Raw genomic sequence first — 27,784 nt, forward strand, 5'->3', positions numbered from 1 at the left:
GCTTACTGCACACAGACGATTTGCAAGTTGTTACCTGCACCTTTTGGGCAGCCAGGGATCTTGTCTGAATCCTCTCACACACCAGTGCTGTTTCATAGATGACATTTTGCTGGGTTTTTTCCACTTCACTGCAGACCACAAAGGTGTGCACTGCATTAGGTAAAGAGTATTTCTATTAAATGCGCTAACAGCCTCCATGAGAAAAATACGGAGACTTTTTAAGTTTTTACTGAAAATAAAACAAACAAAAAAATCTGTCAGAAACCAAGACTTTCTCCTTTATCAACAGTTGAGCTCATTTCCCCCTGCAGCCTGCTAAATACATCCATTCGTGTGTAACTAGTTCTGCGGCAGATTTCAGACTGGAACAGATTTTTATAGCCCGACCTTGAACTCCAGCAAGTGCAGAATCCCAACTGCTGAGGCAATAAGATAAGGGGCAGCATCAGCTGCAGAGCCCTGCTCCAGGACCAAGCACAGGGACTAACACTGGGTGATGCACTGAGCTACAAGGGCATCAGGGCCAGGGGCTGAGCACAGCGGACTGCTGCTAGCCAGCTCTCTCATGTTCAGGGGGACTCCTGACACATCCCAAAAAGTGCTAGACAGCTCTTCCAGGTCTAGGACTATACAAAGCTCTGCCAGTTCCCCTCAGCTTTGTTCTGTTTCCAGTCCTGGTTCCCCCATATAGAGCTCTTCAAGCTCCCTTCAGTCCTGCCTTGCAACCACACATACATGCTATTCTGCCCATCCAGGATGTCTACAGTGAGGCACTGATCGAAATTACATTCATGGGCTAGGCAACAAGCCAGGGGGCTCTCCTTACTGTCACTCAACTGGCAATGACTGGAACAATTTATAGCAAATTGAAGTGTAAGGACTTGATAATGAAACTATTTCATTTCCATCTCTGATTCAGCTGTCACCTGCAAAACTGCAGTCAGGAATAGGCTCTGGAAATGCATTACAAGACCATTAGACTTCCACCAGGCACTGCCTTCATCTTTATGCTTTGACTCCTGTGCCCACCCACATCAGCTTTGTTATTCTGAAGGACTCCTCCTCTAGCTGGTCTCTGAACTGATCAAGGACCAGACTGATTTACTACCACAAGGACACAGAATAATGCAGCTGTCTGCATCTTTTACAGACAGTTATAACACGCAGAGCTCAAAGCTCCCAGCACTCAAATGTCCTTTCCTGTCCAAGTGGGCTGTCACCCCAGTAAAGGGGAAACAATGCCTGCTGAACACCGTAGTCTCTTTGGACAACTATTTCACATCAAAGACAAAAAATGGGGCACAGACTGTGTTTGGCCACTGACATTTTACAAATGCCTATGTTAGTATTATGAATAGTCCTCCTGTCACAGGAGCCAGCTTCTGACATTCACACCGGGACCGGCACCATCTCATAGTAGCCCTTTCCATCAAGGTCAGCCCCATCCCCAATGTGTTTTATGCTATTATTTCAGCCAAACCATTCAAAACTACCCAAGTTCCAAATGCAACACTTGCATACACACCACCATAGCCTGATGATTTGGGTCATTTTTACTGTTAAAGCTCTTGTTTGGCAGGTAAAAATTGAATAGTCTATTTCTACTATTCCCATTGCAGGGCAGACATTTCTACTGCACTGCCTCCCTGGGACTCAAACTATTCCCTGTCCCTTCCCCATACACAGACAGGACCTCAAGGAATTTCAGTTTTTCCACCAAAACTGTCAGCAGGAGAGTGGTGACTAGAATGGCCAGGTTTTGAGTGTAAGAGAAAGAATCTAGAGCAAATTCAGTTTTCCCTAGAAAGTACAAAGCGTTGCTGAAGTAAATGCTGAAAACATTTCTTCCCTTTAACTTTTTCCTCCACAAGATGCTTTTTACACAAGTCACAACGAAACACACTTTCTCTGCCACACAGAGATCTGCATACAGATCTCTGGAAAATAAACATTTTTTTTTCCTCCTGTGGGTTAACTTGCTAGAGGGATTGATATTCTTCTTTTTATGTCTCCATCCTCAGGAGACATTCAGGGCCTGTGAATTACTTAGATGCTTTTCTTCACCATCTGGAGATGAGTTAACTCTCAACGGGAATGTGCACCACTTTCATACATGTACATGCATTCAACCCTTCCTGACTCATAGAAAGCAGAAACACCTCGGTGCTGCTGCCGTCAGCCTGGTACTCTTCTGTCAACAGGTGTATCTCATGTGTATCTGCTGATCTTAGACTGCAGAAAGGGACACAGGAATGTAGGACTTCGCTGTTTCTGGCCATGAACATTGTTCAAAACTGGAGCCTCCGATATATGCACATACACTGGGAACTGACCAATTTCCTGTTCAAAGGTTTCTCAGGACATAGTTCTGCAGAAGACAAGGAGAAGGCCAGTAGACAAATACATAGGACTTGTAATGTCAGAAGGCACATGCCAAGTTCAAACACTGGGGCAAGTCACCTCCTTTCTCCAAACCCCAGGTTCTTCAGTCATAAGAGTCACACCATCATCTTTCTGAAAATGCTGAGTACCTCTGAATGAAGCAGCACTATATAAAAATGCTAAAATTCCCTACACATAAGACAGATTATTTTTTTTCTCTAGAACACCTGAATTTCTGTGTATCCACTTCTTATGCAGGGAGACTGACAGAACCACTAAAAACCTGGAGTAGTTTAGGTTCAGCTTCCTCGGCTCGTCCTTTCTCTTGCACTTGAACAAGTTAAAATTCTAGGATCCAATGACCTTGAAAACTAGGTAATTTGAGATATAGATTTTATAATTCAGGCTATCACTGCTGAAAGGAGGACAGAGGCAGGGAAGCTCTTTGTGCTGTGCTGACCCACTATTGCTCACAGAACAGCATGTGATTCCTGCCTTGTGAGGTAGTGGGGAAAAAAAGAAAAATCTTTTGGCACAAAGACAGGATTTCAGCTTCTGAAGTTCATTAATACATAACTGTTCTCTCCAACTCCCTTCTTTATCTTTCCCCTTAATCCTCCTCTCCCCATCCATGTACAAATGCTCCACCTTTTCTTGGAAACCTCAACTGCAAAGGTCTGAAGAAGCAGGGATGCTGCAGGGGATTAATGCAGAAAAGAACTTTATAGAAGTCTACAGCCCATCACTAGGAAGGAAGCTTTGTGTTTCTGAGTGGCTAATTAACTTCTCCTTAAGAACTAATTTAAGGAAGAAGAAAGATCAGATGAAGAATGGTATGACACAGCACCAAGTATACTCTTAAGGCTTTATTGAGCTCTAGAACACACACACACAAAAAGCACATGAATCTCCAGCATGTTATTCTCAACATCTCCTTTATTTATATTGACCAGAGCTAAGGTTTATACAGTAGTAGATCTATCCCCTGCAGGTTAAAATATGACTCAACTGTGTCACAGAGAAAATAATTTATAATCTATCTGAAGTAATTTCATCAGCCCTTGGGACAATGGCTAACAAGACTGGGAAGATGGTTTATTACTCTCTTACCATTAGGTCGAAGTCTGAGAAGCTGCTTATTTCCCACAGGGTGATGATGTCTCACATCCTTATTTGCAAACACTGCACGAGATGCAAATCGCTTGTATTTGCCCCTTACATGGAACAAGCATTTGGTTTATTCCCCTACCACTAATAAGTCAGCCGATTCAAGGAGCAGGCCTTCTCTTTTGGCTTACTGGACACCTAAAAATATGCATTGTCTTTATTCTTTGGGCTAAATCAGTGACAAGGCACTGTCTCCCACACAAACCAAACCACTGCCTAAAAGAATTTTCCATTCTACCCTAAAAGGAGGAATCTAGTTTTTCGTAAAATTGCTGGGCTATTCAGCGTTTCCCAGTTAACAAACTGGCCACTGATATAGCACTAGAACAAAGAGCGGATGCCAGGATCTCCCACCTCAACTAGCACCTAAAATCACTGCCAGAACAGCAGAGCTGCCCAGTACCAGTCTAGCCTAGGACAAGACATCTGAAAGGTGCCAGCCAAGAGTTAGACTGTAGGAGGCAGACCCAAACCTCTTCTGTTGCTGAGCTCTCATCACTTTCAAGCTCTTAGAGCAGCGTGCCAGATCCTGTGTTTTAGCAGGGTGCTCAGTGCTTTCCTTGCTCCCTGACAAACTGCCTATGCCACACATCTCTCTACCAGCACGTTCATCTCGATCCATTATTGACAGAGCCCTCGGATTAATGAACAGATTCTCCTTCTTATTGTTTTTGTGAGAAAGCAGGACAATGGTGCCATAGATTTTTTAATTCTTCAAACCACTCTGGCCTTGGCAGCCTGAAGAGAAGTCAGGAGAAGACAGTCAGGGGTTATAGTTTTGTTTGGATTTGTTCTCTTTTTTAAAAACATTTGGGTCTTCGTGTGCAGAGGTTGCGAACTCCAGCATGTGAACTTCTCTGCCAAGACAGTGCACGCAGGAAGTCTGGGACAGGTGCCCAAGCACACGTTTCCTTCCAAGGGAACAGACACACTTAGTCGGGACCCCACTGTGCCTGCAGATCAGTGGGACCTGAACGTTGAAGCAAGTTGCGGTCTCTCAGCTGACCCCAAAGGAATGCTGAACTATGTCCTCCAAGTATTTCTCAGTCAGACAAATCCATGTGGCCACTGAAACATCTGGATTAGAATATGGGCTTTCCTGTGATCTAAATAAGCACTGACAGTACTAAGAGTTATCATCACAAGAATGTGTAAAAGAAAACTTGATAAAACGTTCACTTTGTGTCTTAGTCTGAGTTACACAGAAGAGTAAACCCCTTATTTCAGACAGTAAAGCACAGGTACTAGTCTGTCTAGTGCTGGGCCTGTTTCTTTCAGAGATACAGCTGCAATAAACCAGCCATGCTGAGTTTTATTAAAATTTAGCAATTTTTTAGAAGTTCTGGGAGCTATAGATTAACTTGGCTACATATTTAGCTCCACCTTAAAAGGAAAAATAGCTTTAAAAAGTCAGAGCAGAATTTCATTCCTTAAATATATAACTTATCAAGTGCAAAACTCCCAAGTATAAAGCAACCAAAGGTGATTTAAATAATCTACCAGTGACCTAAAAGACAAACCAGTATGTGAGGGGAAACACCTGGTTATTAAGGTACCAGACTGGAAAGGAGAACTCTTATGTACTCTCCTCCAAGGAGCATGACCTTGATAAAGCAGCAGTGACTCAGTCTACTCACCCAAGAAATAGGGAAAATATAGTCCGAGCTCCTAAAACCACTATTAAAGCATTAAGATTTTCCAACAGCGATCCAAGATGTGATTGTTAAAAGCAATTGACTGAACAGAAGTACATCTCAGCGTGCAGACACTGCATTTTTTCCCCATGAATGTGCTACCCATGATGCACAGCTTGCCCCCACTCTTTTGAAAGCTCAGCCCTCAGCATCTGACCAGAATAGACTTACTAAGCCATCAGCAAAGGCTTTAAAAATGTAAGATAGAGTTGACTGGCTTTCTTCAAATGCCTGTTTCTGCCATAACCTGCCTGGGCCAGAAGCATCTGTCAAGACGTAATCTGCACATTAGAAATTCATCTGCAGCCATTTACCTTCCAAATTTCCTTACACTGGAGGAGACCCAATGATGTACAACCAGGCAAACACTAAGAAGATCTTGCAAACACAGCTAACACAAATTCCTGTAGACGAAAAACGAGCTAGTTTGAAGTATGCAGTTGGAAAGTCTCCTTCCTCCATTGTCCTAAAGATTTTTGATCCACCGGCTGTAGAGAGGAAAAAAAACTCCAAGCCAACCTCCAAGCTGTCATGGCTGTAAAAAGAATCCTCCGAAATGAGAAGGAAGTGCTGACCAGTGCAGTGACATGAGCCTGCATGCCCCTAAAACCGTAACTGCAGGAGGGACTCCTCTCCTTCCTCCTCCAATAACAATACAGTCTACTGCAGAGAACGTTTTGCCCCTCAAAAAGTGGACCTAGGATTTTGGATCCATCTCGTAGAACAGCAGAGGAGCAATACTAGACTCTGGTCCATCACTTCCCTAATGGGAAATCAGGTTTTTTCAGACTGTAGCACAAGGTCAAAGCCATCAGGACAATCCTGGCACTCTGCAGTGGCGCTTGTCTGCTTGGCATAGGATCTCCCAGCCCAGGGCACAGGCGGCACAGGGTGCTGCAGCAGTGATGAAAGAGCAATGCTGCCATCTGCGGACAGCCGAATTACAGCCTCCGCATAGACAAGCACTGGACAAAAAGGTGCTCAACGTCATGTGAATTTGAAATCTCTAAACATTTTCTACTAGAGGTCCAGTTTCTATGAAATAAGTTAACAACTCACAGACTGCCTGCTACCAGGACAAAGCATTAGAGTGTGTTTTAAGAGCAAGTGCAGAACAATTACAGTAGTAACAAAACACCCAACACGCTGTCTTGCTAAAGGATAGTCAGACTGGTCTCTGCAGATTCAGAAAAAGAGCTTTATCATATTTCTTTGGGAGGATTTCTTGAGTGCAGCCCATGTGTATTTAGATGCCACGTTAATCTGCATTTTATCCTCTAAAATTGTCTCCAAATGCTATGACCTTGGGGCCCACTCTGCACCTCAGAAAGGCTGAAGAACAGCTTCCAGGCCTAGCTGTCTTAGAATCACAGAATGTCCTGCAAACCCAGACAGGAAATCACTTCAAAGCAGATAATAAGATAGTCTTGCAGGTAAAAGCATTACCTCCACAATAGTTTATAGTCATTAAACTTTACTGCAGGAACTCCGTTCGTTCTCTCCCACTCAGATGGATTTTAAACTAGAAGCAAAACCTGAAATCATCACGTTTCACAAATCCCTCACACATCAAGTCTTCTCTGTACCTGTTTTCAGCTGTGTGCATCACAGGCAATAGAGGTGGCACAGTCAAGAGGTCTCTCTAGATTGTTCAAACCACTTTAACCACATAAGAAAAAAAAAAAAAGCCAGAAAGCATGTAAGAAATAAGAGTTCTTAGTCTCCTGAAGCTAATTGTACATGCATACAAATATAGTAGACTGATCAGTGGCCAAGACAGGAAAATTTCAAATCACGCTTTAGGCTCATTTATGACTACACGGGGCAGGTGTTATGCTGTCACAGTCCTGATGATGGAGCAAATCATTACAAGTCAGGAGCAGAGACCATGGCACTGGAAGAATGGCAGACCACACAGGTGAGGATGAAAAAGTCCATCTTTATTCAAAAGATTTAAAGTTCAGCTGAAACTTCCTTACAAATGTTGAACAGTACATGGCACAGGAAACTGCATCAAAGAAAATTCTGCTCATTGATGAAAATACTGGAACTACTCTGAAGTCTGCCATTAGTATGAGATGATCACTGCTACTGAACCTTTTACCCAATATGGAAGGACAGGACTATGTGATTGATAAAAGGATTCTTACACACAAAAAAAGTATGATCTTTTATACTATAAACATGGCAAAGACCCTCCCACTTCCAGGAAGATGCTCTAATACATGTGCAAAAATATAATTGGAGTGATAAAATAATCAATAACAGCATAATTAACAGAATAACATTCAGACACTTTATTGGATAAGAAGAAAGGCCAGGAGGTGCTTTAGGACATGTTAACAGATGGGTTACAGATCTGTTCATCTACCAGCGTAGACTCATCACATTGCAACACAGCTCACCAAGAGAGACCTGAAAGAAGTTTAACAAGTTTGTATTCAGGGAAAGTAGCATGAGACAGAGAGGAGAGAGGTAGGGGAAGAGACCCAGCATCCTCATCACGAAACAAACCAATAAAGGAACCTCTCTTACAACTCAATGTCTATGTGGAGACTATTTTGGTCTACTTACCCTGGTTAAGTCACTTGTTAAGTTAGTTCATACCTAAAATGTTTTCTAGCACTAACATGCTTTTTGGAAAGCACACAGAGATAAAGCACTTTCTACTTTCAAAGCGTTCTATGACAATGATGTTGGCTCTATATCCCTGTGAGGTAGGCAAAAATTAGCTGTTTTCTAAGACACAGAGAAGTTACATTACTTCCTCAAAGCCACGGTGAAGAATGTGTTATTTACTATTAATATCTTTAAGAACTTGGAATGATATTGTTTTTCACAGACAGGGAATTGGAGGCAACCAGCATCTACTAGCAAGGAATTAGAAAATTTTAATCTCATTCTTACTATTAAGATGCTTTGAACCCCTCCCTCCCACCTTGAAAAGCATTCCACAAACATATAGATGTACTAGTGAGTTCTTCCTTCATCTCTGTAACAAAAAGCCCTGGTCCTTTCCAGCAGTGAGCAGATATCCTATATAGGGGGGGTTTCCTGCTAGTAAAGGGGTAGCCTAGATATAACCAGAGTTGCATACACTACTCCACCAATGATCATAGCCTAGGTCTGACCACTGTTACAATTACAGTTATCCAAGATATGAGCCAAGTAATAGTTTAAGGAATTTAGCTTGAGTACTCTAGTTTATGTAAAAGGAGTAGAAAAAGGTTATTATCCATTCTCTTAAACTGATAGCTATACAAGAACAAGCTATCATAAAATAAAAGAACACAGTTGCTACAAAGCGTAGCAACAAAGCCATGCTGGGATTAGTCTAATAAACCCACATATCCCCAGTTGCAAGGTGAACAGATTCACCAGCTCAGCCCCTATCCCTAGAAAAGCTTTTGCTTTGCAGGAAAGTGAAGTGAGACTTGGAGCCAGGATCTTCTTTATTCTGTAGGTCCACAAAGAAGTAACAGTCGATACTGTGTTGTGTATGTCTGTACTGAAAACAGTTTCCAAAACCTCGTGGATATCTCCCTCCATCCAGCTGAGCTGAACTTCTGCATTTTCTCCTCATGTTTCTAATCTAAACAAGTATTTTGCTGTAGAAAGCAGCACACAGTTGCCAAAGTCCATCTCCTCTCGTCTTGTGCTTATTCAGATTAGAATAGGCCCAATTTTAATAAAAGATGAAACTGTGGCCATGAAATACACTTGCAAAGAATCCTTCCCGTTAACTACAGCACAGCTGTAAAGCAGGAGACCAACAGCTGGGTAACACTGGATAAGATTAAGCCATATAACTATCTTTCCCATGTCATCTTGTGCCATCCACTCAGCTTTACTTGTCAGTACACTCCACTAACCTAACACCCAGCACCTTCAGATGACATCCACGACAGATGCAGGATAACACCACGCTAGTTTATTGCTAGTTTATTGCTCATGTTTAAAAGCTCTTCATATAGTGGCTAGCACGCTCACACTTCATTCAAAAGCAAGGCTGTGCTCCAGGCACCAGAAGCTCTAGTTCAACGCCTGTATCAACTCCTGTGAAGCTTTCCACAACTCCTGTAAACAGAACTTTTCACCAAAACCCTGCATACAGGAAACAAATACTTTTTCTTCAACACAGAAGAGAATTCAGTTGCTACTGAGTAACATGGTATGAATCAAATTCATCTTTTGATGGAAGTCACTGGAAGTCACGCTTTTTCCCAGTTGTGTTTGGCACGTTTTTCCCACTGCTACATGACTGCCAAAAACAGTCAGTTCTGCAAATGGCCACGAGTGTCAAGTGGCAAGATCTGCAGGAGAAAACAAAACAACACTGTGAGGAGCAGGAGGGGAAAAGAGAGGTGGGGAACTTCACTACAGAGCTAACAACATTTAAATGTGATTCCGTCACACAACCTCTGGACTCTATAAGGAAAATTCTTGTTAACAAAAATGGTTTCTTCCTGTTTACAGTCTTAATTTTTATGCAGAGTCAATGCAATAATCCTGATTCCTTTTTTTTCTAACCCTGTATCTTTCTCCTTTGCTCCAGTGGGCTTTTTTCAGGCTTCATGTAATAAAACATTTGATTATAATACTCTGGGCCTCTAAATAAACAGAGAATGACAATTGAAATTTTTAATTTTTTTAAAAAACTAAGTTTGTTCTTTCACTCATGTATCCATCAATCCACATCCAGCCAGAGAAATCCAGCACTCTGTCAGCACCCTCTGAAGTACAAGACTGTCATTTCAGAGAATAAATTCTCAGCAAATGCAAAAATGGAAACCACTTGTTTATCTATGCATTGAGCGCTTTTCAGTTGCATGATTCGCATTCACAACTTCAGCTTTCACAGAGGAATAGAAATTTCCTGGTTTTGGCTTAAAGTTTGTGCAGTGGGCTGGCTATTCATGCTCCATTTTAGCACCAACATCCCACAGAGATACATAACTTTGAAATTTCTAGACTATAAAGACCAAGCAGAAGCCAACAGTTAAATAATTCATATCTATCTAGTGCATTCCATGGGACTCGGAAATAAAATCTCAAACTTTACCTAGAAAAAAAAAAAAACAGGACAAAAATGAAAACATCCAACAGATGAAGATGAACTACGCTTACAAGGGAGTGAAGTAATAGCACCTACATCGTTGTGATGCTAAACATTTGGCAGTGTTTTCTGTTTACCACACAGGAGTCAGCGGACTCCTTGACCATGGTAAGAACAGGAGCCATAGAGCAATCACTGTGCTTGCAAAGGGAACAGAGAGTTTGTATTTGAGGCTCAATCTCACTTTCATTGAGTTGACAGTGAAAGAATTCAGTGGCAGAAGGATGAGGGTCTTTAAACGTTTCCTTGTCTTCACGTCGCCTTGCTCCCCCGAAGCAAAGCTGCACAGTTTACCCCTTCCAAAGAACTGACAAATTTTTGAAGTCTGTTGTACAAGCTATCCAAGGCCAGAAATGATAAAATCCACAATCAGCAGCTCAAGACAGTCTCTCATTCTTTCAACTGTCCATCGTGGGTCATCCACCCACATCATCCACCGTTAGTCGACATTAACACTGAACTGTGAGGCCCGACTCTACAGCTCGTGTTACAGTTTGGGCAGAGCACCGGCTGGTGCCAGCGTAATTCCGAAAACATAGAAGAGCCCCAAGAGGAGATTGAGCTTGGCTGTCCGCTGCGGAATTTTGTTAAAGCTCTGACTTCGGAACTGCCTCTCCAGGGAAAATGCCATCGGGATGGTGAGCAGGGGCAATGCCATGCTGATGGTATAGCGTGTGGCCAGCACACAGAAAATCAGGTAGGGCAAGAAAAGCAGCACGGCGTAGAGAATATAGGAGAACGTCGGGCCGATGAGGATCGCCAAGGTGACAATACCCGCCTGCCGGTCGGACTCCATGTCTCGAGTGTTGTTGCTGTGCAGGATGGCCTCAGTACTGAGGGCTAGTGGGATGGCGTAGAGCAGTGGTGAGACAGACAGATAACCAACCTGCACAGCATGGGCAAACATGACAGCCAGGGGCCCAAAGGTGATCAGGATCACCACGTCTCCAAGTGCAACATATTTAAATCCGATTCCTGTGGCAAGACACAAGAATAAAATGAAGCATCATCAAACGACTCAAAGGACAGAAGAGAATGGATAATAAAACAGATCCTTCCCGCAGAAATACTGTAAAATGACCAATGTACCTGTAGCTATGGCTCAGAAGTGTATTTTCTCTTTTTTCCAAAGATAATAAAGATATGCAGCTTCTGAGTTTGTCCAGTCAAACAATGTAACGGAAGCTATGGGTCAGGTTCTAATACCCATCTTTACATCTAGAAATACCTATTTCTGAAGAAACCTATAGAAATAAGGTAATCTTCAGTGCGATCATGCATACTGGAACCTGATCCTGAAGAAATGCAAAATATGGTCAGAACAAAACGCAAAACCAACAAGATTCTTTCAAGGAAACTAACGTTACTGTTTGAAAGTCTGACAGTTTGAAATTGACGTTTTTCTTTTCCTAATGATTAGGTTTGTATCTACCCAACACAGGAAGACAACAAAAATATCCACCTCATTAAGAACAAAGACACACTGTCCTACATTCACAACGAAACTCCATGTAGAGAATAACAACAAAACATTCCAAAACAAAATAACAGATTCCATCAATGGAAAAGAACATATGCAGTGAGCTATACTGCTCAGGGATACAAGACACACATTGTGAAGTTTCACCAATAGTTCTGATGAACATCTAAAGCCAGATACATAAACAACAGTGCCTCAACATCACTTTCTAACTGAAGAACTTAGCATGCCTATTCCCACTCCTTTCCACAACGATCAATGGCAAAGAATACAAGTTTATGCACCAGCACTCCAGGAAATACCACCAAATATCCTTATGGCAGTTAACTAGATAGATCACTTGAGGCTTCTAGAAACCTTCTGACAAGTCAGCCAATTCTGTCACGTTCACATTCAAGTTCACAGCGAAAAGGATGCAGCGCTTACCTCCAGTATAAAGGAAGGAGCTGGAAAGTCCTCCGAAGTAAACCAGAGCCAGGTGCTCCAGCTTGAGCGTTGAGACCGCGTAGAGCCCAGCAGCACAGATACAGCCCACGGTATAAAGAAAGACTCCAAACCGGACTACATCCTGAGGTTCCAAAAGCTGGTCCACCAAAGTCCTGTCATCACTCTTCTTGTGATCGATGCCTTTGGAAAAGTCGTAGTAGGTATTCACCAAGTTGCCGGCTCCGTGCACAGCCAGGACGGTCACGGCGCTGCCCACCAACAGCCCCGGGTCTATCGCTCCCTCGGCCCGGTACGCCAGCGCGCTGCCCAGCGCCACGGGGGTGAGGGACGCGCTGAAACTCCACGGCCGGAGCGCCAGCACGTAGGCCGCGCACTTCTGCCGCCATGTGCCGGGGGGGGCCCCCTCGGGCGCGGAGCCGGAGCCGTTCCTCTCGCTCCCCCGCGGGCTCTCGGCGCTCACGCTGATCTTCTGCGCCAGGTCTCCCGGCCCCATGCTCCTTCGGCCGCCGCCGCACCTGGAAAGGGAAGGGCCGCCCGTTAGCCCGGCGGGGCCCGGCGGGGGGGGAGCACCGCCGCCGCCATGGCTGCGCGCGCCGCCCTTACCCGCCCGCCCGCGCGCGCGCGCGCACGCCGCAACTGTTGGAATCGCCGCGCGCCCGCGCCCGCCGGCGGGTCCCGCCCTCCCTCACCGCCCCGCCGCCTCCGCGGCCGCGCGCACGGGGTTCCGCGTACCGGAGCGACAGGTCAGCACTTCCCGGCGCCCGGTGGAAACGTTAAACGGCTCGCGTCGTCACGCGCCGCTGCGAGGCGTCACTGCGAAGCACGGGGCGCCGCCGCTACACGTGCCATGACGGCGGCGGAGCGCCCGCAGGCCGGGGCTGCCCTCGGTCCCGCCACGCGCAGCCGGACGCATTTCCGCGGCGCACGCGGGGCGCGGCGCTGCTCCCTCCGCGCACGCGCGTACGCTTTGCGGGAGGGCGGAAGCCGGCTGCCGTCTGGAAGGTGGGCCTAGCATAGCCTTTTCACCAATCAAGCAAGCCCAACCTTTCCATTGGTCAAGTGTGCTGCCACTCTCTCCCGGTTGGCTTGATGATTGGCCTGGAGGCGACGGTCTCTCTGTGCGGTTCCTTGCGAGAAGGGGTGGAGCTATGAGCGCTCCTTCCCTTTTTCTCTTTTTCTACTGGTCAGAGGCGGTGCTTATCAAAGTCTTTCTGGGACGCTATTGGCCAGCAGCGGCTCGCCGGTCCGGCAGGCGCGGCGGAAGGGAGGGCGCGGGGCCCGGAGCGGGGGAGCCGGCGGCGGTCGGGGCGGAGGCGGTGAGTGCGGCTCCAGAGCCTCCCCTCGGCATCGCCTCCCCTCCCGCCTCCGCGCCCGCCGGGCCGGTGTCCTGCGCCCTGTCAGCGGCACCGGCGCTCCCGCAGCGCCGCGGCTCCGCTCCCGGGCAGCCTGCCCGAGCCCCCCGCCCTCGCGGTGCTGCCGCTAGAGGCCCCGCGCCCGCTCCTCCCGCCCTGCCCTGCCTCACCCCTCCTCACTCCCGGCCTGTGGAGCGGCGGCCGTGGGTTCCCCGCGGGCTCGGGCCTGCCAGCCCCTGCTCGCCGGTTGCCGCGTCCCTCTCTGAGGGACCCCCGCGCAGGGCCGCCCTGGCCGGCGGTGATGGGGCCGTAGCCTCTTCTCTTCGTCTTCTCTCGGCTCTCAGCCGCGGGGAGCCCCGAAGCCACCTCACGCCGTAACCTCGGCGGATCTTTGCGAACGCGCGGGGAATATTTAAGGAAGAAGGAGTTGAAGTTGTGGTGCCTGGCGTCGCTGTGGGCCCTTCTGTCAAGTGCTCGGTTTGGGCTTACATAATCTTAAAATCGAGGGGTTCAAACCTCTGAAATGTTTTCCACGGAAAGACTCGTGAGAAAGTTTGGTGACATATTATGGTAGTAAACATCCTGTTGCAATGATTGGTGTTGCTATAAGTAGAATTCCCATCCCTAAATGTCTGCTGGAGAATGTAACACTTGCCCGGCCCTGAGTGCTGAGGCTTCCTTGTGTTGCTGTAACACTAGAATTTTTGTGGAGAAACTTGGGTGAAAGTGTTCAAGGAGGAGTCTGATTCGATAATGATACAATTGTGGGAATGATTGTGGCTAATTATGGTAGGCTAATTGCGTCTGACCCTGCTGGTTTTCAGCTGTCGTGTGACCCTTGATTTAGAATTAGATCACCATGGGGTCGGGCGCCTGACCTCCTGGAGCATATTTTGGTATTTGAGGAACTAGAGAGCAAATAGGCTGAGTGTCAAGGTATTATGTGGTGATACAGTTTTATTACGGGGTTGTATGGCCTAAGGAATATAGTCTTTATTTATATTTTATGCTCTACTGGCACAGCCTCCTGGCATGCAATGGGATGTGTGTTTTGGAAACAGGCGGCGTTAAGAAAGAAGCTTGGAGACTGCAATAGATGAAAGCAGTAAAAAAAAGTGTCTCTTTGAAGAACTTACAGGACTTGATGCCCCCGAGCCCCGACGTACCACCATCATGTCGGGCACCGTGTCCATTCTCCAACAGTTTGCCAACGGCTTGAAGAGCCGCAGTGAAGAGACGAGGGCGAAAGCGGCCAAGGACTTGCAGCATTATGTCACCATGGAGCTCCGTGAAGTGAGTGCTGCAAACGAGATAATTTATCCTTGTTTATGAGTGTAGGGCACTGGCTGAGTACTTTGGGGATGGAGATTTTGGGGATATGGAAGCTGGTCTTAGAGAGGAGGCGGGCCACAACAGGGAATTTAGCTTTGTCCCAGCATGTAGGAGAGGTGAGTGAGCTGGTGACACAGATGGGTAGTCAAGCACCAGAATAAGCTGGACATGTCTAGGGCACAGAGAAGAGGTGCTGTTTTGTGTTTGTGATATATGGTTGATTTAATTTCTTTCTGCTTAAGTCACTTAAGAAGCATCGTCTTTATGGAGGTTTTGGGGATAGGAATAAGGGAAAGAATGCTGAAAGCTGATTTGAACTTTTTGGTTTTACAGATGAGTCAGGAAGAATCTACCAGGTTTTACGATCAGCTGAACCATCACATATTTGAGCTGGTGTCTAGTTCTGATGCAAATGAAAGGAAGGGTGGCATTCTGGCTATAGGTGAGTGGAAACGCTTAATGCCTCTGGTGAGTTTTCTCTTCATGCATCTATCTTTAGGCACAGATTTTTCAAAAGGAATGAGCTTTTATAATTAGGGCCTTATGTCTGACTGCTCAGTATGCTGGGTGCATGCTAGTTGGTCTCTGAAAATCTGTCTGTAAGTGTCAGCATGGGAGCTGCTGAGTGCTGAGAGTGGCTGAAAACCTGGTGCTTAATGGGCCCTGAGCTCTTCTGGGAGTCGAGCATCAAATGTGAGTGCTGAGCATGTGAAAATTCTGTTCTTGAGCTCAGCTGAGAACAGTTTGTTCTGTCCATTTATGTGTATCAGGGTGGGCTCACTTTCTCAACTCTTGTCTGTCTGAGGAGATTGATTCTTGTTATTCAAATTTACCTAGCTCAGTAACAGCAGCTTCCATCCCTGGGAGGGGCTCCCTTAGCTTGTGCTTTGATTCTGATCAGCTGCTCCATCAGTTGCTCTAGTCGTGCTTTCGCTGTGATGTGGCAGAACTGCCTATATCTTGACTCTCAGGGAAATCAGCTTGGATAAATGTTTGCCTTCCAAGTGAGTAGCCTGTATTGTAGTAGTTACTTCTTTAATAACCAAAGAGGAGCTGCTTATGGTTTAGGGTCAGAGACGTAATCATCCAATCCCAACGTGTTTGAAGACGGCGAAAGTCCCTTAGCTAGAGAAATCTCTGCTGGCAACATCTAATTTTAAGCTGACAGTATCACTTTAAAATTGTTTCTGTGAGTTTAGTGCTGTTGAAAGGTGCCGGCTTGACAACCCTGGCCACTGATGGCCTCTTTACCTACAGAGCAGGTACAACCCAGGCATCAGCAGTGGAAGCTTCTGCCACGCTGCCGCCCGCCGAGGTGCCTCCACCCTGGCCAGGAGAGACCATCTCTAGGGCTGAGGGGGAGAGCAATTTCCTTGCTCCATTTGGGCTTTGACTTCTCTACTGAGATGGATCAGCTGCAGAAGTTGCATGTGGATGGATACCTTTCTATTGGGAATGGGTCTGTAATCCAGGGGTGGATTTTTTTTCTTTTTAAACTAAAAATGGGGGAAAAAAGTCTATGAAGCTACTGGACACATTTTCCTGCCCTCCTAACAAGTTCAGGTTTGAAAGAATGGTGGCCCTTTCCTATTGCTTGATTTATTTTTTTTTCTGTGCTTTTTCAGTTTAGGAGGAATTAATGGGAATCTTTAAGGAATAGATAGGGAATCCTAACTCTCATCCAGGGATTATCTACTGCCTCACTGACTTTTAGGGAGAACCTACAACATTGCTCTCTTTCTCTACAGCAAGCCTTATCGGTGTTGAAGGAGGTAATGCCACCCGTATTGGCAGGTTTGCCAACTACCTGAGGAACCTCTTGCCATCCAATGACCCTGTTGTAATGGAGATGGCCTCCAAGGCTATTGGGCGGCTTGCAATGGCTGGTGACACCTTCACAGCTGAGTATGTGGAGTTTGAGGTGAAACGAGCTCTGGAATGGCTGGGAGCTGACAGGAATGAAGGTCGAAGACATGCAGCTGTAAGTAATCTTTTTTTGTTTTCACCTGTCTCGGAACGGAATGGTTAGGATTAGTAGGAGATGTGCACAGAAAGCTGTGGAAAAGCTCTTATCAGGATCAGAATAGCTGCCAGCCCATGTCTGAGAATCTGTGATGCTCTCGTGGCAGATATAGTGCTGCTTTGTTGCTTCTACCTTAGCCCAGTGACTAAAGAAGGTTGAGACACCATTGTGCTAGGAACTGTAGAAATGTGAAGCTGGAGATAGCTCATGCTCACAGATATTAACAGTCTAAATAACTTCTACACCGTAGCATCGTTTATGAGGTTTGTCTATGGGTGCTCATCCTCACAGATTGTTACTGTTTCTCTTCCCCACCTCCAGGTTCTTGTCTTGCGTGAGCTGGCAATCAGTGTGCCTACCTTCTTCTTCCAGCAAGTACAGCCGTTCTTTGATAATATATTTGTGGCTGTGTGGGATCCCAAACAGGCCATCCGAGAGGGAGCTGTTTCTGCCTTAAGAGCCTGCCTTATCCTCACCACCCAGCGGGAGCCAAAAGAGATGCAGAAGCCCCAGTGGTACAGAGTAAGAAAACTTTGTTTTGAAGCAGCTCCTCATAATGCAATGCAAACGATCAAGTGCCAGTTGTTAGAAGAACTGTCTGAGTTAGGAACCTGTGTCACCTTTGTCAGTATGTCTGATTGTCAGGAGAAAGCTGCCTCCCCTTGAAAGGGTTGAAAATGTAATGACTTACAAAATGAGTAGTTCCTTTAGCCCTCTGTAAAAGTAAGCAAGAGACTCAATTCCATCAAGAATCCATTAGTCTATCTGCAGCTTCTTTTCAGCTGTTGAGCCTGACCTAGTTTTACAGCTATGCAATCATCTATCTATTGTCATCTCTTACTAGCAGATGGTTTCATTAATGTAGATAAAACATGAGTGAAAAAGATAAGGATTCTTTTGTCTGAACCTTAGCTTTGCTGCTATTGTCACATGAATTCAAGCTTCGTATATCAAATAAGGTTTGGGCAGTGTATTCAAATGTTGTGAACTTGGATTCCTCATAGTCAATATGTGATGAAGATGTTGATGAAGTTTATGCCGTGACATGGTTGACTGGCTGTTTGATTAGTGCTGTTGAAAATGCTCTGCAGCAGAGTCCGCAACGTCTGGGTGAATCTGAATTTTGTGGCGTTATACTCTGTTATTACTCAGTGATGATTTGTGGCTACTCTTGGAAAATTACAGGACATCAGTAACTCTTGAGTGGCAGTACCACTCTATTTCCACAGACTTTGTTTCTGCAGGATCACTGAGATCTTTTTTTCTTTTCTCTCAAGCATACGTATGAAGAGGCTGAGAAGGGCTTTGATGAGACTTTGGCCAAAGAGAAAGGAATGAACCGTGATGACCGAATCCATGGTGCCTTACTGATCCTCAATGAGCTAGTGAGAATCAGCAGTATGGAGGGAGAGGTAAGCAAATGAACAAGGTGAGGATTGTGGCTTTTGCTTGCCAGATTGATTGACAATGTGTGACATCTTGGCGATCTGTGGACATACCCCATTGTGTTTGAAATGAGGTTGTTGGCTGAAAAGTCATCTGAACTTGGAGCAGAGCATTGATTATTACAAATTGAAGTGTGTAGAGAAATAACAGTGAAAAGTTTGGACAGAGTGGGTATTAGTCTCTGGAAAGTGCTATTAACTGGATTAATTGCAATGAAAAAGACTTTGATATAGAGTGAGGACTCCCTGTTGCATGTTTTGCCTAGTTGATGTTTTACAGCCATTCGAATGTCAATTACATAGGATGCTGCTTGGGAGATTTGGGTAGCACTGTGTTGGAAATCTCTTATTCAGCAATTTCTTTTTTTTAAACATGCTTTTCTACTTCGTCTAGCGCCTTAGAGAGGAGATGGAAGAGATCACTCAGCAGCAGCTTGTGCATGACAAGTACTGCAAAGACCTGATGGGCTTCAGTACCAAACCTCGCCACATCACTCCCTTCACTAGCTTCCAGTCTCTTCAGCCCTCTCAGTCAAATGCTTTGGCTGGTCTTCTGGGGTACAGTGCCCACCAAGGAATCATGGGTTTCTCAACCTCACCTGTCCCAGCAAAGTCTACATTGGTAGAAAGTCGATGCTGTAGGGATCTAATGGAAGAGAAGTTTGATCAAGTAAGTGTTTGGTCTTCAACTTGTCTACCAATATTCACAACACTGGTTCTTGAAGAGCAATTTTCCTCTGTGTCCTTTCCTAGCAGACGATACTGCCTAGTATTGAATTGAGGCTTCAAAACTCATTAATTATATGTATCCTGGCTTTGTCACTGTCTCTCTTAAAGCAAGAGATTTACTTCCTTTGGAAGCAATCTTAATTATCCATCTTTCTCATGGACTCCGAAGTCAAAGTCAGTAGACTGCCTTACACAGGTAATAAACACTTGTGCGATACTGCCGATGGCCATCCTTCAAATCCCAATTTATCTCCTTTCAGGTATGCCAGTGGGTTCTCAAGTGCAGAACTAGCAAGAATTCTTTGATCCAGATGACAGTTCTCAATCTGCTACCACGATTGGCGGCTTTCCGTCCTTCAGCCTTCACAGGTGACAAGACAGATGGTTGGATGTTAGAAGTGTTGCTGAAATTGGGCTGGAAGTTACCCCAGCTGTCTTTGGTTCAGATGAGCTTGTGCAGGCAATGCAGCAGTACAAATGTGGTGCTTGTAAGATGAGCAAATTCCTCTGTGGGAGGACAGTATTTTTCTTCTGAATAAGTGTGGCTTGATATCTGATGCCAAAAGCTGCTCTGATGAAGAAAATAGATGAAAACTATTGTCTGGATTCTTTGATCAATACTGTAAGAGACAGAACCTCCTCTTTGTTTCTTTTCTCCGTATGTCAGACTTAAGGTTGAACTCTGCTCTCTTGCTCCCACTCAATGTAACCCAAATGTTATTAGCAGAGTTGTCTTCATCTTTCCTTGTTGCGTGTGCCAGGAAATATCAAGTAAAAATGGGAAATACCTGTTGGCTTTAAAGCAGTTCAGTTGATTTATCGAGCAAGCTTAGGAGAGCATCAGAGTTGGAGGCAAGTCACCAAGCTGCTCTAAGTGGGTTGGAACAAACTTTGTGTTATTATTACAAATTTCCAATCAATCACTATAAAAACAAGGTACTTGGATCTTATTTGTGTATAGAACCTATTGCATTGTGATTGGGTGTTTTTTTTTCCTCATAGCTCCTATATTTTGATTATATTTATTTTTTTATTTTTAAAAGAAAGCCTTCTGGGCTATGAAAATTGTCTTACATGGTGACATGTGTTTGACACTGCTCAAGTCAGGAAACTTTGTATGGCTGTGTCTGTTCTCTAGTTTTATACTTCTAAAGGTTTAGATGCAAATGTGGTGTGACTGCATAAATCTGAACGAGTTCCAATATCTGTGTTGTTCTTTCTTGTGAGCAGCTGATCAGTATCTTCCAGACACCATGAATCACGTTCTCAGCTGTGTGAAGAAAGAAAAGGAGCGAACAGCAGCCTTTCAGGCCTTGGGTTTGCTTTCTGTGGCTGTGAGGTCTGAGTTTCAAGCTTACCTGCCGAAAGTCCTTGAAATCATAAAAGCAGCTCTTCCACCAAAGGACTTTGCCCACAAGTAAGTGTATGAAGGTTAGAGGAAGAAACTGAAACACCTGTTCTTTATATGATTTTTGTGATGTGGGATCGAACTAGTGTATTAAAATCATAAGTATTTCAGTAAGACTGGTAATACAGAAGTGGAATGAGGAAAGATGTTTGAAAAATAGCAGCTCCTCTCAATTAACTTTTATGTGGTCCCTTTCCAGGAGGCAGAAGTCTGTGCAGGTTGATGCCACAGTCTTCACCTGCATTAGTATGCTGGCACGAGCCATGGGACCCAGTATCCAGCAGGATATCAAAGAGCTTTTGGAACCTATGCTGGCTGTGGGCCTGAGGTAAGTACAAGGCACAGGAGCATGTTTTTCTCCTAGCCACTGGATGGCATTGTTGGCCATATAGAAGACGACCTTGAAAGTCTTCAGATTGAGAAAGAAGATTATTGCTTTTAAATGACCTTTTAGAAGATCAGTGTAGCTCTTTGGGAAGAATGGTATGTTTTAAGTGTTAATGTGTCTGTTGAGTTAAGAGCATTGGTCTCTGTAAAGAAATCTTATTGTAGAACAACTAGTGAATTAAAAAGCAATCTCCTTTCCTTTCCACTATTCAAGCACATTTGGCAACAGCCTGCAGAAATTTAGAAAGCCTTTGAAGGCCAGCAAATTTCTGCCATATCAAATTGGCAGGGAAGGAGAACTGGAAGCACTGAATATTTGCTCCTAGCTTTCACCTTTGGAGCTGACGGTTCCTGTTGGAAATTTCCTAGCTTATGAAGCTGTTAGTATGGGAGGGCGTGGAGAAAGTATTTAGGTAGCACAGAGTTCTTTAGATTATATTAATATTTCTATCCGGAAGGAAATCTAGTTGCCGTTGTGTCTAAAAAGAACAGGTGTAAGGAATCACTTAGATTTGTGACAGTGTTCTAGCAATATTTCCTAATGTAGCAGCGTGCTGCAGACCCAGCAGTTTGCTCACCAGATGCATACAGGAAGGTCATCTCCTGTGCCTGAGTTCACACGAGGTCCCCTATGCTCTGCTGGCAGGTGTTACTGTGATGTGTGAATGCCCACAGTTAACTTCTGATGGGCAAAGGCATGAACACAAAGGTTGGAATATACACCTCATATTGTTTTTGTTCTAATTACCATCTGCCTGCTTCTTGCCCTCAGCCCTGCTCTAACAGCTGTGCTGTATGACTTGAGTCGTCAGATCCCCCAGCTAAAGAAGGATATCCAGGATGGGCTCCTGAAAATGCTCTCCCTTGTTTTAATGCACAAGCCTCTGCGACATCCAGGCATGCCAAAGGGCCTTGCCCATCAGCTTGCCTCCCCTAGCCTCACCAACATCCCAGAGGCCAGTGACGTGGGTAGCATCACCCTTGCCCTTCGTACACTGGGTAGCTTTGAGTTTGAAGGTAAGATGAAATAAAGAAGCAGGGGGCCAAGGGATATGGGATATAAACACTACTGCGTTGAACTAGAGTACAAGTAGCAGGAAAACTCTGAAGGCACTTTCTTTCATCTCCTCTTCCTTCATAAGACCAGTAATTGAGGTATAAACCTGTGTTAAGCTCCTCATCTTCTTCTTTCTAGGCCACTCTCTGACTCAGTTTGTTCGGCACTGTGCAGACCACTTTCTGAACAGCGAACATAAAGAGATCCGGATGGAAGCAGCCCGCACTTGCTCTCGCTTGCTCACTCCTTCCATCCACTTGATCAGTGGTCATGCCCATGTGGTCAGTCAGACAGCAGTGCAGGTTGTGGCTGATGTTCTCAGCAAACTGCTTGTTGTTGGAATCACCGACCCAGGTTAGTGTGGGGTTCAGACAAAAGAGTTCTCCTGCCACGTGTTCATTTTAGCACGTGAGCAGGTCATGATATTAAGGCTGTGGTGGAATTTGAACATGTTTGCCACTGACTGAAGCTGTCGTTCTTTACAAATTAAAAATGTCTCCCAATATCTCTTCCCAGATCTTGATTTTTGAGGTATGAATAGAACACTAGTGTAAAATGCTCAAACTGTGCCCTTGGCAATCCTTTGAACTGTGTAGAGCTCTGAGACTTCTTTTGCTATAGTTCTGTGCCGTAGCCTTCAACTTTGTAATTTGGGAAGGAGTTGGTCCCTTCTGTTGAATCTTTGTACTTGATTTTTTTTAATCTTTCAGTTGCAATAAGGTGACCTGAAACTAGTTCATTTTCTGCACAGTGCCACCAAACGTGCCACTTGGCAAAAGGTTAACATTGTACTGATCTGGGTATTGGGACTGTACTGAGCAGCACTGAATCTGTTGGGCTGGCTTACCCTGTTTCTCATGTGTAGTGTCTGCTCTCACTGATGTAGTGTCTTATGGTGAGAAAGCTCTCAGCGTTTCCCTGTGGTTGTGAACAATTTTTGAGGCTGGTTTGTGAATAAGGGCAATAATAACAACAGAAGTTTACAGCATTTAAAGAGAAACAAATGTGTTCTTGCAGACCCTGATATACGTTTCTGTGTGTTGGCTTCTCTGGATGAACGATTTGATGCTCACCTTGCCCAGGCAGAAAATTTGCAAGCTCTTTTTGTGGCCCTGAATGATCAAGTGTTTGAAATCCGAGAGCTGGCCATCTGTACTGTGGGTCGCCTGAGCAGCATGAACCCTGCTTTTGTCATGCCTTTCCTGCGCAAGATGTTAATCCAGGTAACGAAGAGGGATGCCTGCAGTGAAAACAGAGTTGTTGGTATTGAGACTAAGGTGGTGTTCAAGAACTGAGCTATCCAGCTGTAGTGAATGTGTGGGAGAGTGGGAGAATATCTCTGCTTTGGAAAATATTCATTACCCAGTTTAGGAGGTTTCAGGAAATCTGTTTTGTGATAGATGTTTGGACTGAAGCTTTGAGGATGTGTTAGAAAGGAAAGGATAGTAGTTGTCATTTCACCTCGGATTCATCATGCTGGAGTGCTTTCCACCTGTATTGAGGAAGAATGTTCTGTGCTTCTTTCAGGTGAATGGATGGCACCACTTCATAAATGTAGATGGTTTTGGAGCCGTCTCTTTGGTGGCTTTATGCAAATTTAGCCACATTTAGACATAAACGACTGGATGGAGCGTGAATGTAGAACACCCTTTAAAAGTGCTGAGATTGTTTGTTCTTTCTGTTGTCATTGGACAGGAGAGGAGGAAATCCAAAGAATTTTTGTCTACCTTTATTTTCCCTGTTCTCATGCTTCTATTGTCTTTTCTGCAGATTCTAACGGAGCTGGAACATAGCGGTGTTGGCAGGATTAAAGAGCAAAGTGCCAGGATGTTGGGTCACCTGGTTTCTAATGCTCCACGCCTCATTCGTCCGTATATGGAGCCTATCCTTAAGGTAGAGTCTCCACATTTCCTGGTAACTTTGGAGTGTGATGATAGAGCAAGTGGATACATGACCATATGGACCTGCTGTTCTTTTGTGTCATAGCAGAAAACTTCAGATCGGTGTGGATGTCACCCACACTAATGTATGTGACAGTGTAGCATAACTTGATTCTGGATTTCTGTAAAGTTTGTGAAACAAAAGTTTCAGTTACTGTTGAAGTGCTCACCATGATGCAGGTTGAGCCCCTGTGGAATCAATTTTAGGTGTAAACAAAAGGAAATATAATATAATTTTGAGTACTGTATCTACAGCAAGGAGTCTAAACACATTCTAATTTATTCCTCTGTCACCTACTAGGCACTGATTGTGAAACTGAAAGATCCTGATCCAGATCCAAATCCAGGGGTGATTAACAATGTCCTAGCTACCATAGGGGAGCTTGCACAGGTAGGGATCCTGCAGGTAACTCTTTCCTGTGCTTGTCAGTTGTTAAGCTTTTGGCAATGCTAGATGAAGGACTTTGATTTTTGTCTTTCAATAGGTCAGTGGGCTGGAAATGAGGAAGTGGGTGGATGAGCTCTTTATTATCATTATGGACATGCTACAGGATTCCTCCTTGCTGGCTAAAAGACAAGTAAGTGCTTGACAACTGCACTAAATTTGCCGTCCACTGTGACCAAAGCTGTAATGAAATATCCATGTGTCCCATTATAGCTGCTAAAATGAACTTTTAGATCACTCAAGTCTCTCTTGTGAAGTGTAGGGTCACATTCGTGGCACACAGGTAAGGGATTGCAGTGTCTGTCTGTTGTGACATAGTACAGAGTTGTTAAAGGGGAAGAAGAAGAAGAAAAAAAAAGCTGTTTTTATTGGAAAGCTTAGACTCACTGAATGGAATGCCTGTTTGAATTGTATATTTGTGTGAGGGCAATTATGGCAGAGTCTAACAAATTGTTGATTATCTCTCTCTTTACTATTGCTTATTAAAAAACACTCTTTTATAGAGGCTTTCAAACCATGGACTGCAGTGTGATGCTAAAATGCTCAAAGTTTACAGAAGTTGAATGAGTGATGGATCAGGAGACATAATAAATTCCTTGGTCAAAACTAGTCTTCTCTGGGCTTGATCTTTCCAGGTGGCTCTTTGGACACTGGGACAGCTTGTGGCCAGCACTGGTTATGTGGTGGAACCATACAGGAAGTACCCAACTTTGCTGGAGGTGCTTCTGAACTTCTTGAAGACTGAGCAGAACCAGGGCACCCGTAGAGAGGTATGAACATGAAGCTATCAAACAACCATTTCTAAAAGCTTTTGAGGGCGAGGGAGCTGTCAAATAAATGTGTCTGCATAGATTCGGAATGGGGAGGGAGGTGGAAGATCATTATTGTGGCTGATAGAAGCACAATAAGCAAATTTAAGAGGGTGAAAGTGGTGTTGGGTTAGTGAAGTGGCCTCTAGCAGTTGAATGGAAAGTACTGAAGTGTTTTCCAGGCAGTCACTTCAGTTCCAGATCTTCTCTCCTTAGTCCTCACGACCTTTCCAAACATGTGGGTTCATGTGTTGACTTTTGCCATGGTGATGGAGTTCTGATGAATTTTCTTTTTGTTTCTGTTTTATCAGGCTATTCGTGTGTTAGGCTTGCTGGGTGCTTTGGACCCTTACAAACACAAAGTGAATATTGGCATGATTGATCAGTCACGGGATGCTTCAGCCGTCAGCCTCTCAGAGTCCAAATCTAGCCAGGATTCTTGTAAGCATCCGAATTTATTTCAAATTAATAGCTTTGTGATCTACAAACAGGTCTTGATTTGTTTGTTTGTTTGCTTTAGTTTTTTTTGTTGTTTTGTTATTACCAGTTTGTCTCCTTCTTAATGAACTATTAGTGTACATGTTTTCACCTAATACTGGGGTGCTCCTAAACTGGTACTCAAGACCATTTAATATGTAGCTTGTGACACTATCTTCTTTCTCCTAGCGGACTACAGTACCAGTGAGATGTTGGTGAACATGGGGAACCTCCCTCTGGATGAGTTCTATCCAGCTGTCTCTATGGTGGCACTGATGAGAATTTTCCGAGACCAATCCTTGTCCCAGCACCACACTATGGTAGTTCAGGCCATCACCTTTATTTTCAAATCTCTTGGGCTGAAGTGCGTGCAGTTCCTGCCTCAGGTCATGCCAACGTTCCTTAACGTAATACGGGTTTGTGATGGTGCCATCCGGGAGGTGAGTGTACTAGAGACTGCTCCTGCTTCCTTCCTGTTCCGCTGCCTTGACATAAGAATCCATTTTTAAAAAGAGAATGCAACTGGCTTTGGGCATTGCTGTGCTACGTGTTGCTGCCAAGCATGCTGCAGAAGTGAGGTTCAGCTTTGCTTCTTCTCTCCTGTGAGCATTTGGTAGATTATCCAGTGGAAACAATTTTTCTGCTTCTTATTGAAACAGCTGCGTCTGAGCCTAATCCTTAGAAGGCCAATATTTGATTCTGTTTTTTTTATCAAGCTGGTCTTGTTCAGGAAAACAGCCTGTGCAGCTTCCAGAGCTTTCAGTGATCTCTGCATTAATGTACTGTTGCAAGCAGTATTATTAAATAATAGAGGTAGATTCTTTAAATTTCTGATGCAACCATGTACTTTGGCTCATCTGTGAGAAGGAAAATTCAATTTTCTACAGTCTGCTAACATTCAGAGCAGCGTGGGTGGTGATTCTACAGCAGTGCTTTCTCTTCCTTCCCACTTAAGTTACAGTTTTAGAAGGAAATGAGAATCGTGTGAAGATAATAACGGGCTTAAGGTTCACCTAACCAGAGACGGCTGCTGTTTGCCAAGCCTTTTCCCCAGGCAGCTGAAAATAATCTCTGGGGTGGGAAGGGAAGTTTGTACTCGTTACCAGTACTGTGTTTTGTAGGTGGGATGGGTTCTCCCTTAGCAGAATCCCACCCCTGCTATAGAACCACTGTTTTCTCCCAGACTGAACTACTGCTCAGATTGGAAGGAAAACATCTCACGCCTGGGTTGGCCGAACTCCTAGACCTGACTGATCTAACTTGCTTGAAAGCTATGCAGTTGTGCACACTCTGTTTAAAAATTTTCAGGTAAAAGAAGATGGTGAAAGTGTACTGGGGAGAAGAGCTGAGGTGGGTACGCGTGACACTAAAGCCTGAAGGAGGCAGGTCCTTGTCCTGTATGTAAGCATCCTCTCACTACACCAAAAAAAAGGCACAGTACAGGAGCTCAGGGTTGGTTTTCGGTAAATGTAGGTGTACTGCTTTCACTAAAGAAGCTGATATTATTTCTTACTTAATTTTCACAAAAATCTGTTATCTGTCTTTCTGAGCTCCGCTTTCTATTTTGTCACTATGGACTTCAAATACTGCATGAAGAAAGGAAATTTAATGTATGATAACTTAACACTTTCCTATTTTCCTGTAAGAAAAAAGACTACACACGTTTATTTTGTCGAAAAAGTGGTTTAACCCACATTATTTCATACCAATCTCAAAAAGAAATTCATTGTCATGAGTGTGTGCATAAGATTGTATTGGGGCAAAAGAAATTGCAGAACTATTGTAGTATATCTGAATAAAATTGTCTCAGTCAAAATTCTTCTATAGTACAATCAGCCATCCTTCAGAAAAATGTGATGTTTCTGGCAAGGACCAAACTCTCTTCCCCAGTAACTTTTCACCACTGTATCTTGGTGGGGATGGGAAAGAGTACAGAAAGAGTACCTTAAAATGTATACTAGTTTGTTTTTACAGGTAGGGGGAAAAGATCAGGGGCTAAATTTTTGGGAGCATCCTTTGAACCTAAATTACAAAGCTCTGTAGTTGAGATATTTGTGCTTACGAGTTTGTTCTAACACTGTAAATTTGACACGT

At 44.4% G+C, this 27,784-nt stretch overlaps 2 protein-coding genes across 6 annotated transcripts in view; one reads left to right on the forward strand and one right to left on the reverse strand.

The window, feature by feature from the left end:
- Positions 1–7,207: 7,207 nt before the first annotated feature.
- Positions 7,208–12,779, reverse strand: UBIAD1 (UbiA prenyltransferase domain containing 1). Of its 3 annotated transcripts, none has more exons than XR_015222814.1 (3): positions 12,266–12,779; positions 10,396–11,334; positions 7,208–9,556 (listed from the first exon to the last, which is right to left on the reverse strand). XR_015222814.1 is itself a non-coding variant. In XM_009981705.2 (2 exons), the coding sequence occupies exons 1-2, from the start codon at positions 12,777–12,779 to the stop codon at positions 10,847–10,849; spliced, it is 1,002 nt and encodes a 333-aa protein (XP_009980007.2). In that variant the 3' UTR covers positions 7,208–10,846. The 3 variants fall into 3 exon arrangements, 1 of the variants encoding a protein (XP_009980007.2); XR_015222813.1 differs by having other exon boundaries at positions 10,371–11,334; XM_009981705.2 differs by having other exon boundaries at positions 7,208–11,334.
- An 800-nt stretch (positions 12,780–13,579) lies between these two features.
- Positions 13,580–27,784, forward strand: part of MTOR (mechanistic target of rapamycin kinase) — a 65,290-nt gene continuing 51,085 nt past the window's right edge. The window contains exons 1-20 of one of the 3 annotated variants that reach the window (XM_086625762.1): positions 13,580–13,602; positions 14,768–14,931; positions 15,304–15,412; positions 16,719–16,951; positions 17,315–17,515; positions 18,271–18,405; positions 18,833–19,108; positions 19,428–19,536; positions 20,398–20,584; positions 20,775–20,903; positions 21,735–21,979; positions 22,158–22,373; positions 23,037–23,242; positions 23,790–23,912; positions 24,261–24,350; positions 24,445–24,537; positions 25,040–25,174; positions 25,525–25,654; positions 25,880–26,130; positions 26,999–27,040. In XM_086625762.1, the coding sequence (XP_086481888.1) occupies positions 14,812–14,931; positions 15,304–15,412; positions 16,719–16,951; positions 17,315–17,515; positions 18,271–18,405; positions 18,833–19,108; positions 19,428–19,536; positions 20,398–20,584; positions 20,775–20,903; positions 21,735–21,979; positions 22,158–22,373; positions 23,037–23,242; positions 23,790–23,912; positions 24,261–24,350; positions 24,445–24,537; positions 25,040–25,174; positions 25,525–25,654; positions 25,880–26,130; positions 26,999–27,040 (3,030 nt within the window). In that variant the 5' untranslated portion in view covers positions 13,580–13,602; positions 14,768–14,811. Of the gene's footprint in view, positions 13,603–14,767; positions 14,932–15,303; positions 15,413–16,718; positions 16,952–17,314; positions 17,516–18,270; positions 18,406–18,832; positions 19,109–19,427; positions 19,537–20,397; positions 20,585–20,774; positions 20,904–21,734; positions 21,980–22,157; positions 22,374–23,036; positions 23,243–23,789; positions 23,913–24,260; positions 24,351–24,444; positions 24,538–25,039; positions 25,175–25,524; positions 25,655–25,879; positions 26,131–26,998; positions 27,041–27,784 lie in introns of those variants that run through there. The other 2 variants (XR_015222829.1, XM_086625761.1) reach the window with 2 other exon arrangements.

The sequence above is a fragment of the Tauraco erythrolophus genome, chromosome 23, assembly GCF_009769465.1.
Source record: "Tauraco erythrolophus isolate bTauEry1 chromosome 23, bTauEry1.pri, whole genome shotgun sequence".
NCBI lineage: Eukaryota > Metazoa > Chordata > Aves > Musophagiformes > Musophagidae > Tauraco > Tauraco erythrolophus.

What these genes read in the sequence shown, in the direction of transcription:
- UBIAD1 (XM_009981705.2), bottom strand. Translation starts at nt 12,779, where the DNA reads ATGGGGCCGGGAGACCTGGCGCAGAAGATCAGCGTGAGCGCCGAGAGC. An exon ending in CTCCTTCCTTTATACTGGAG is followed by an intron (nt 11,335 to 12,265) that starts GTAAGCGCTGCA and finishes GTCTTGCCACAG; the next exon opens with GAATCGGATTTAAATATGTT.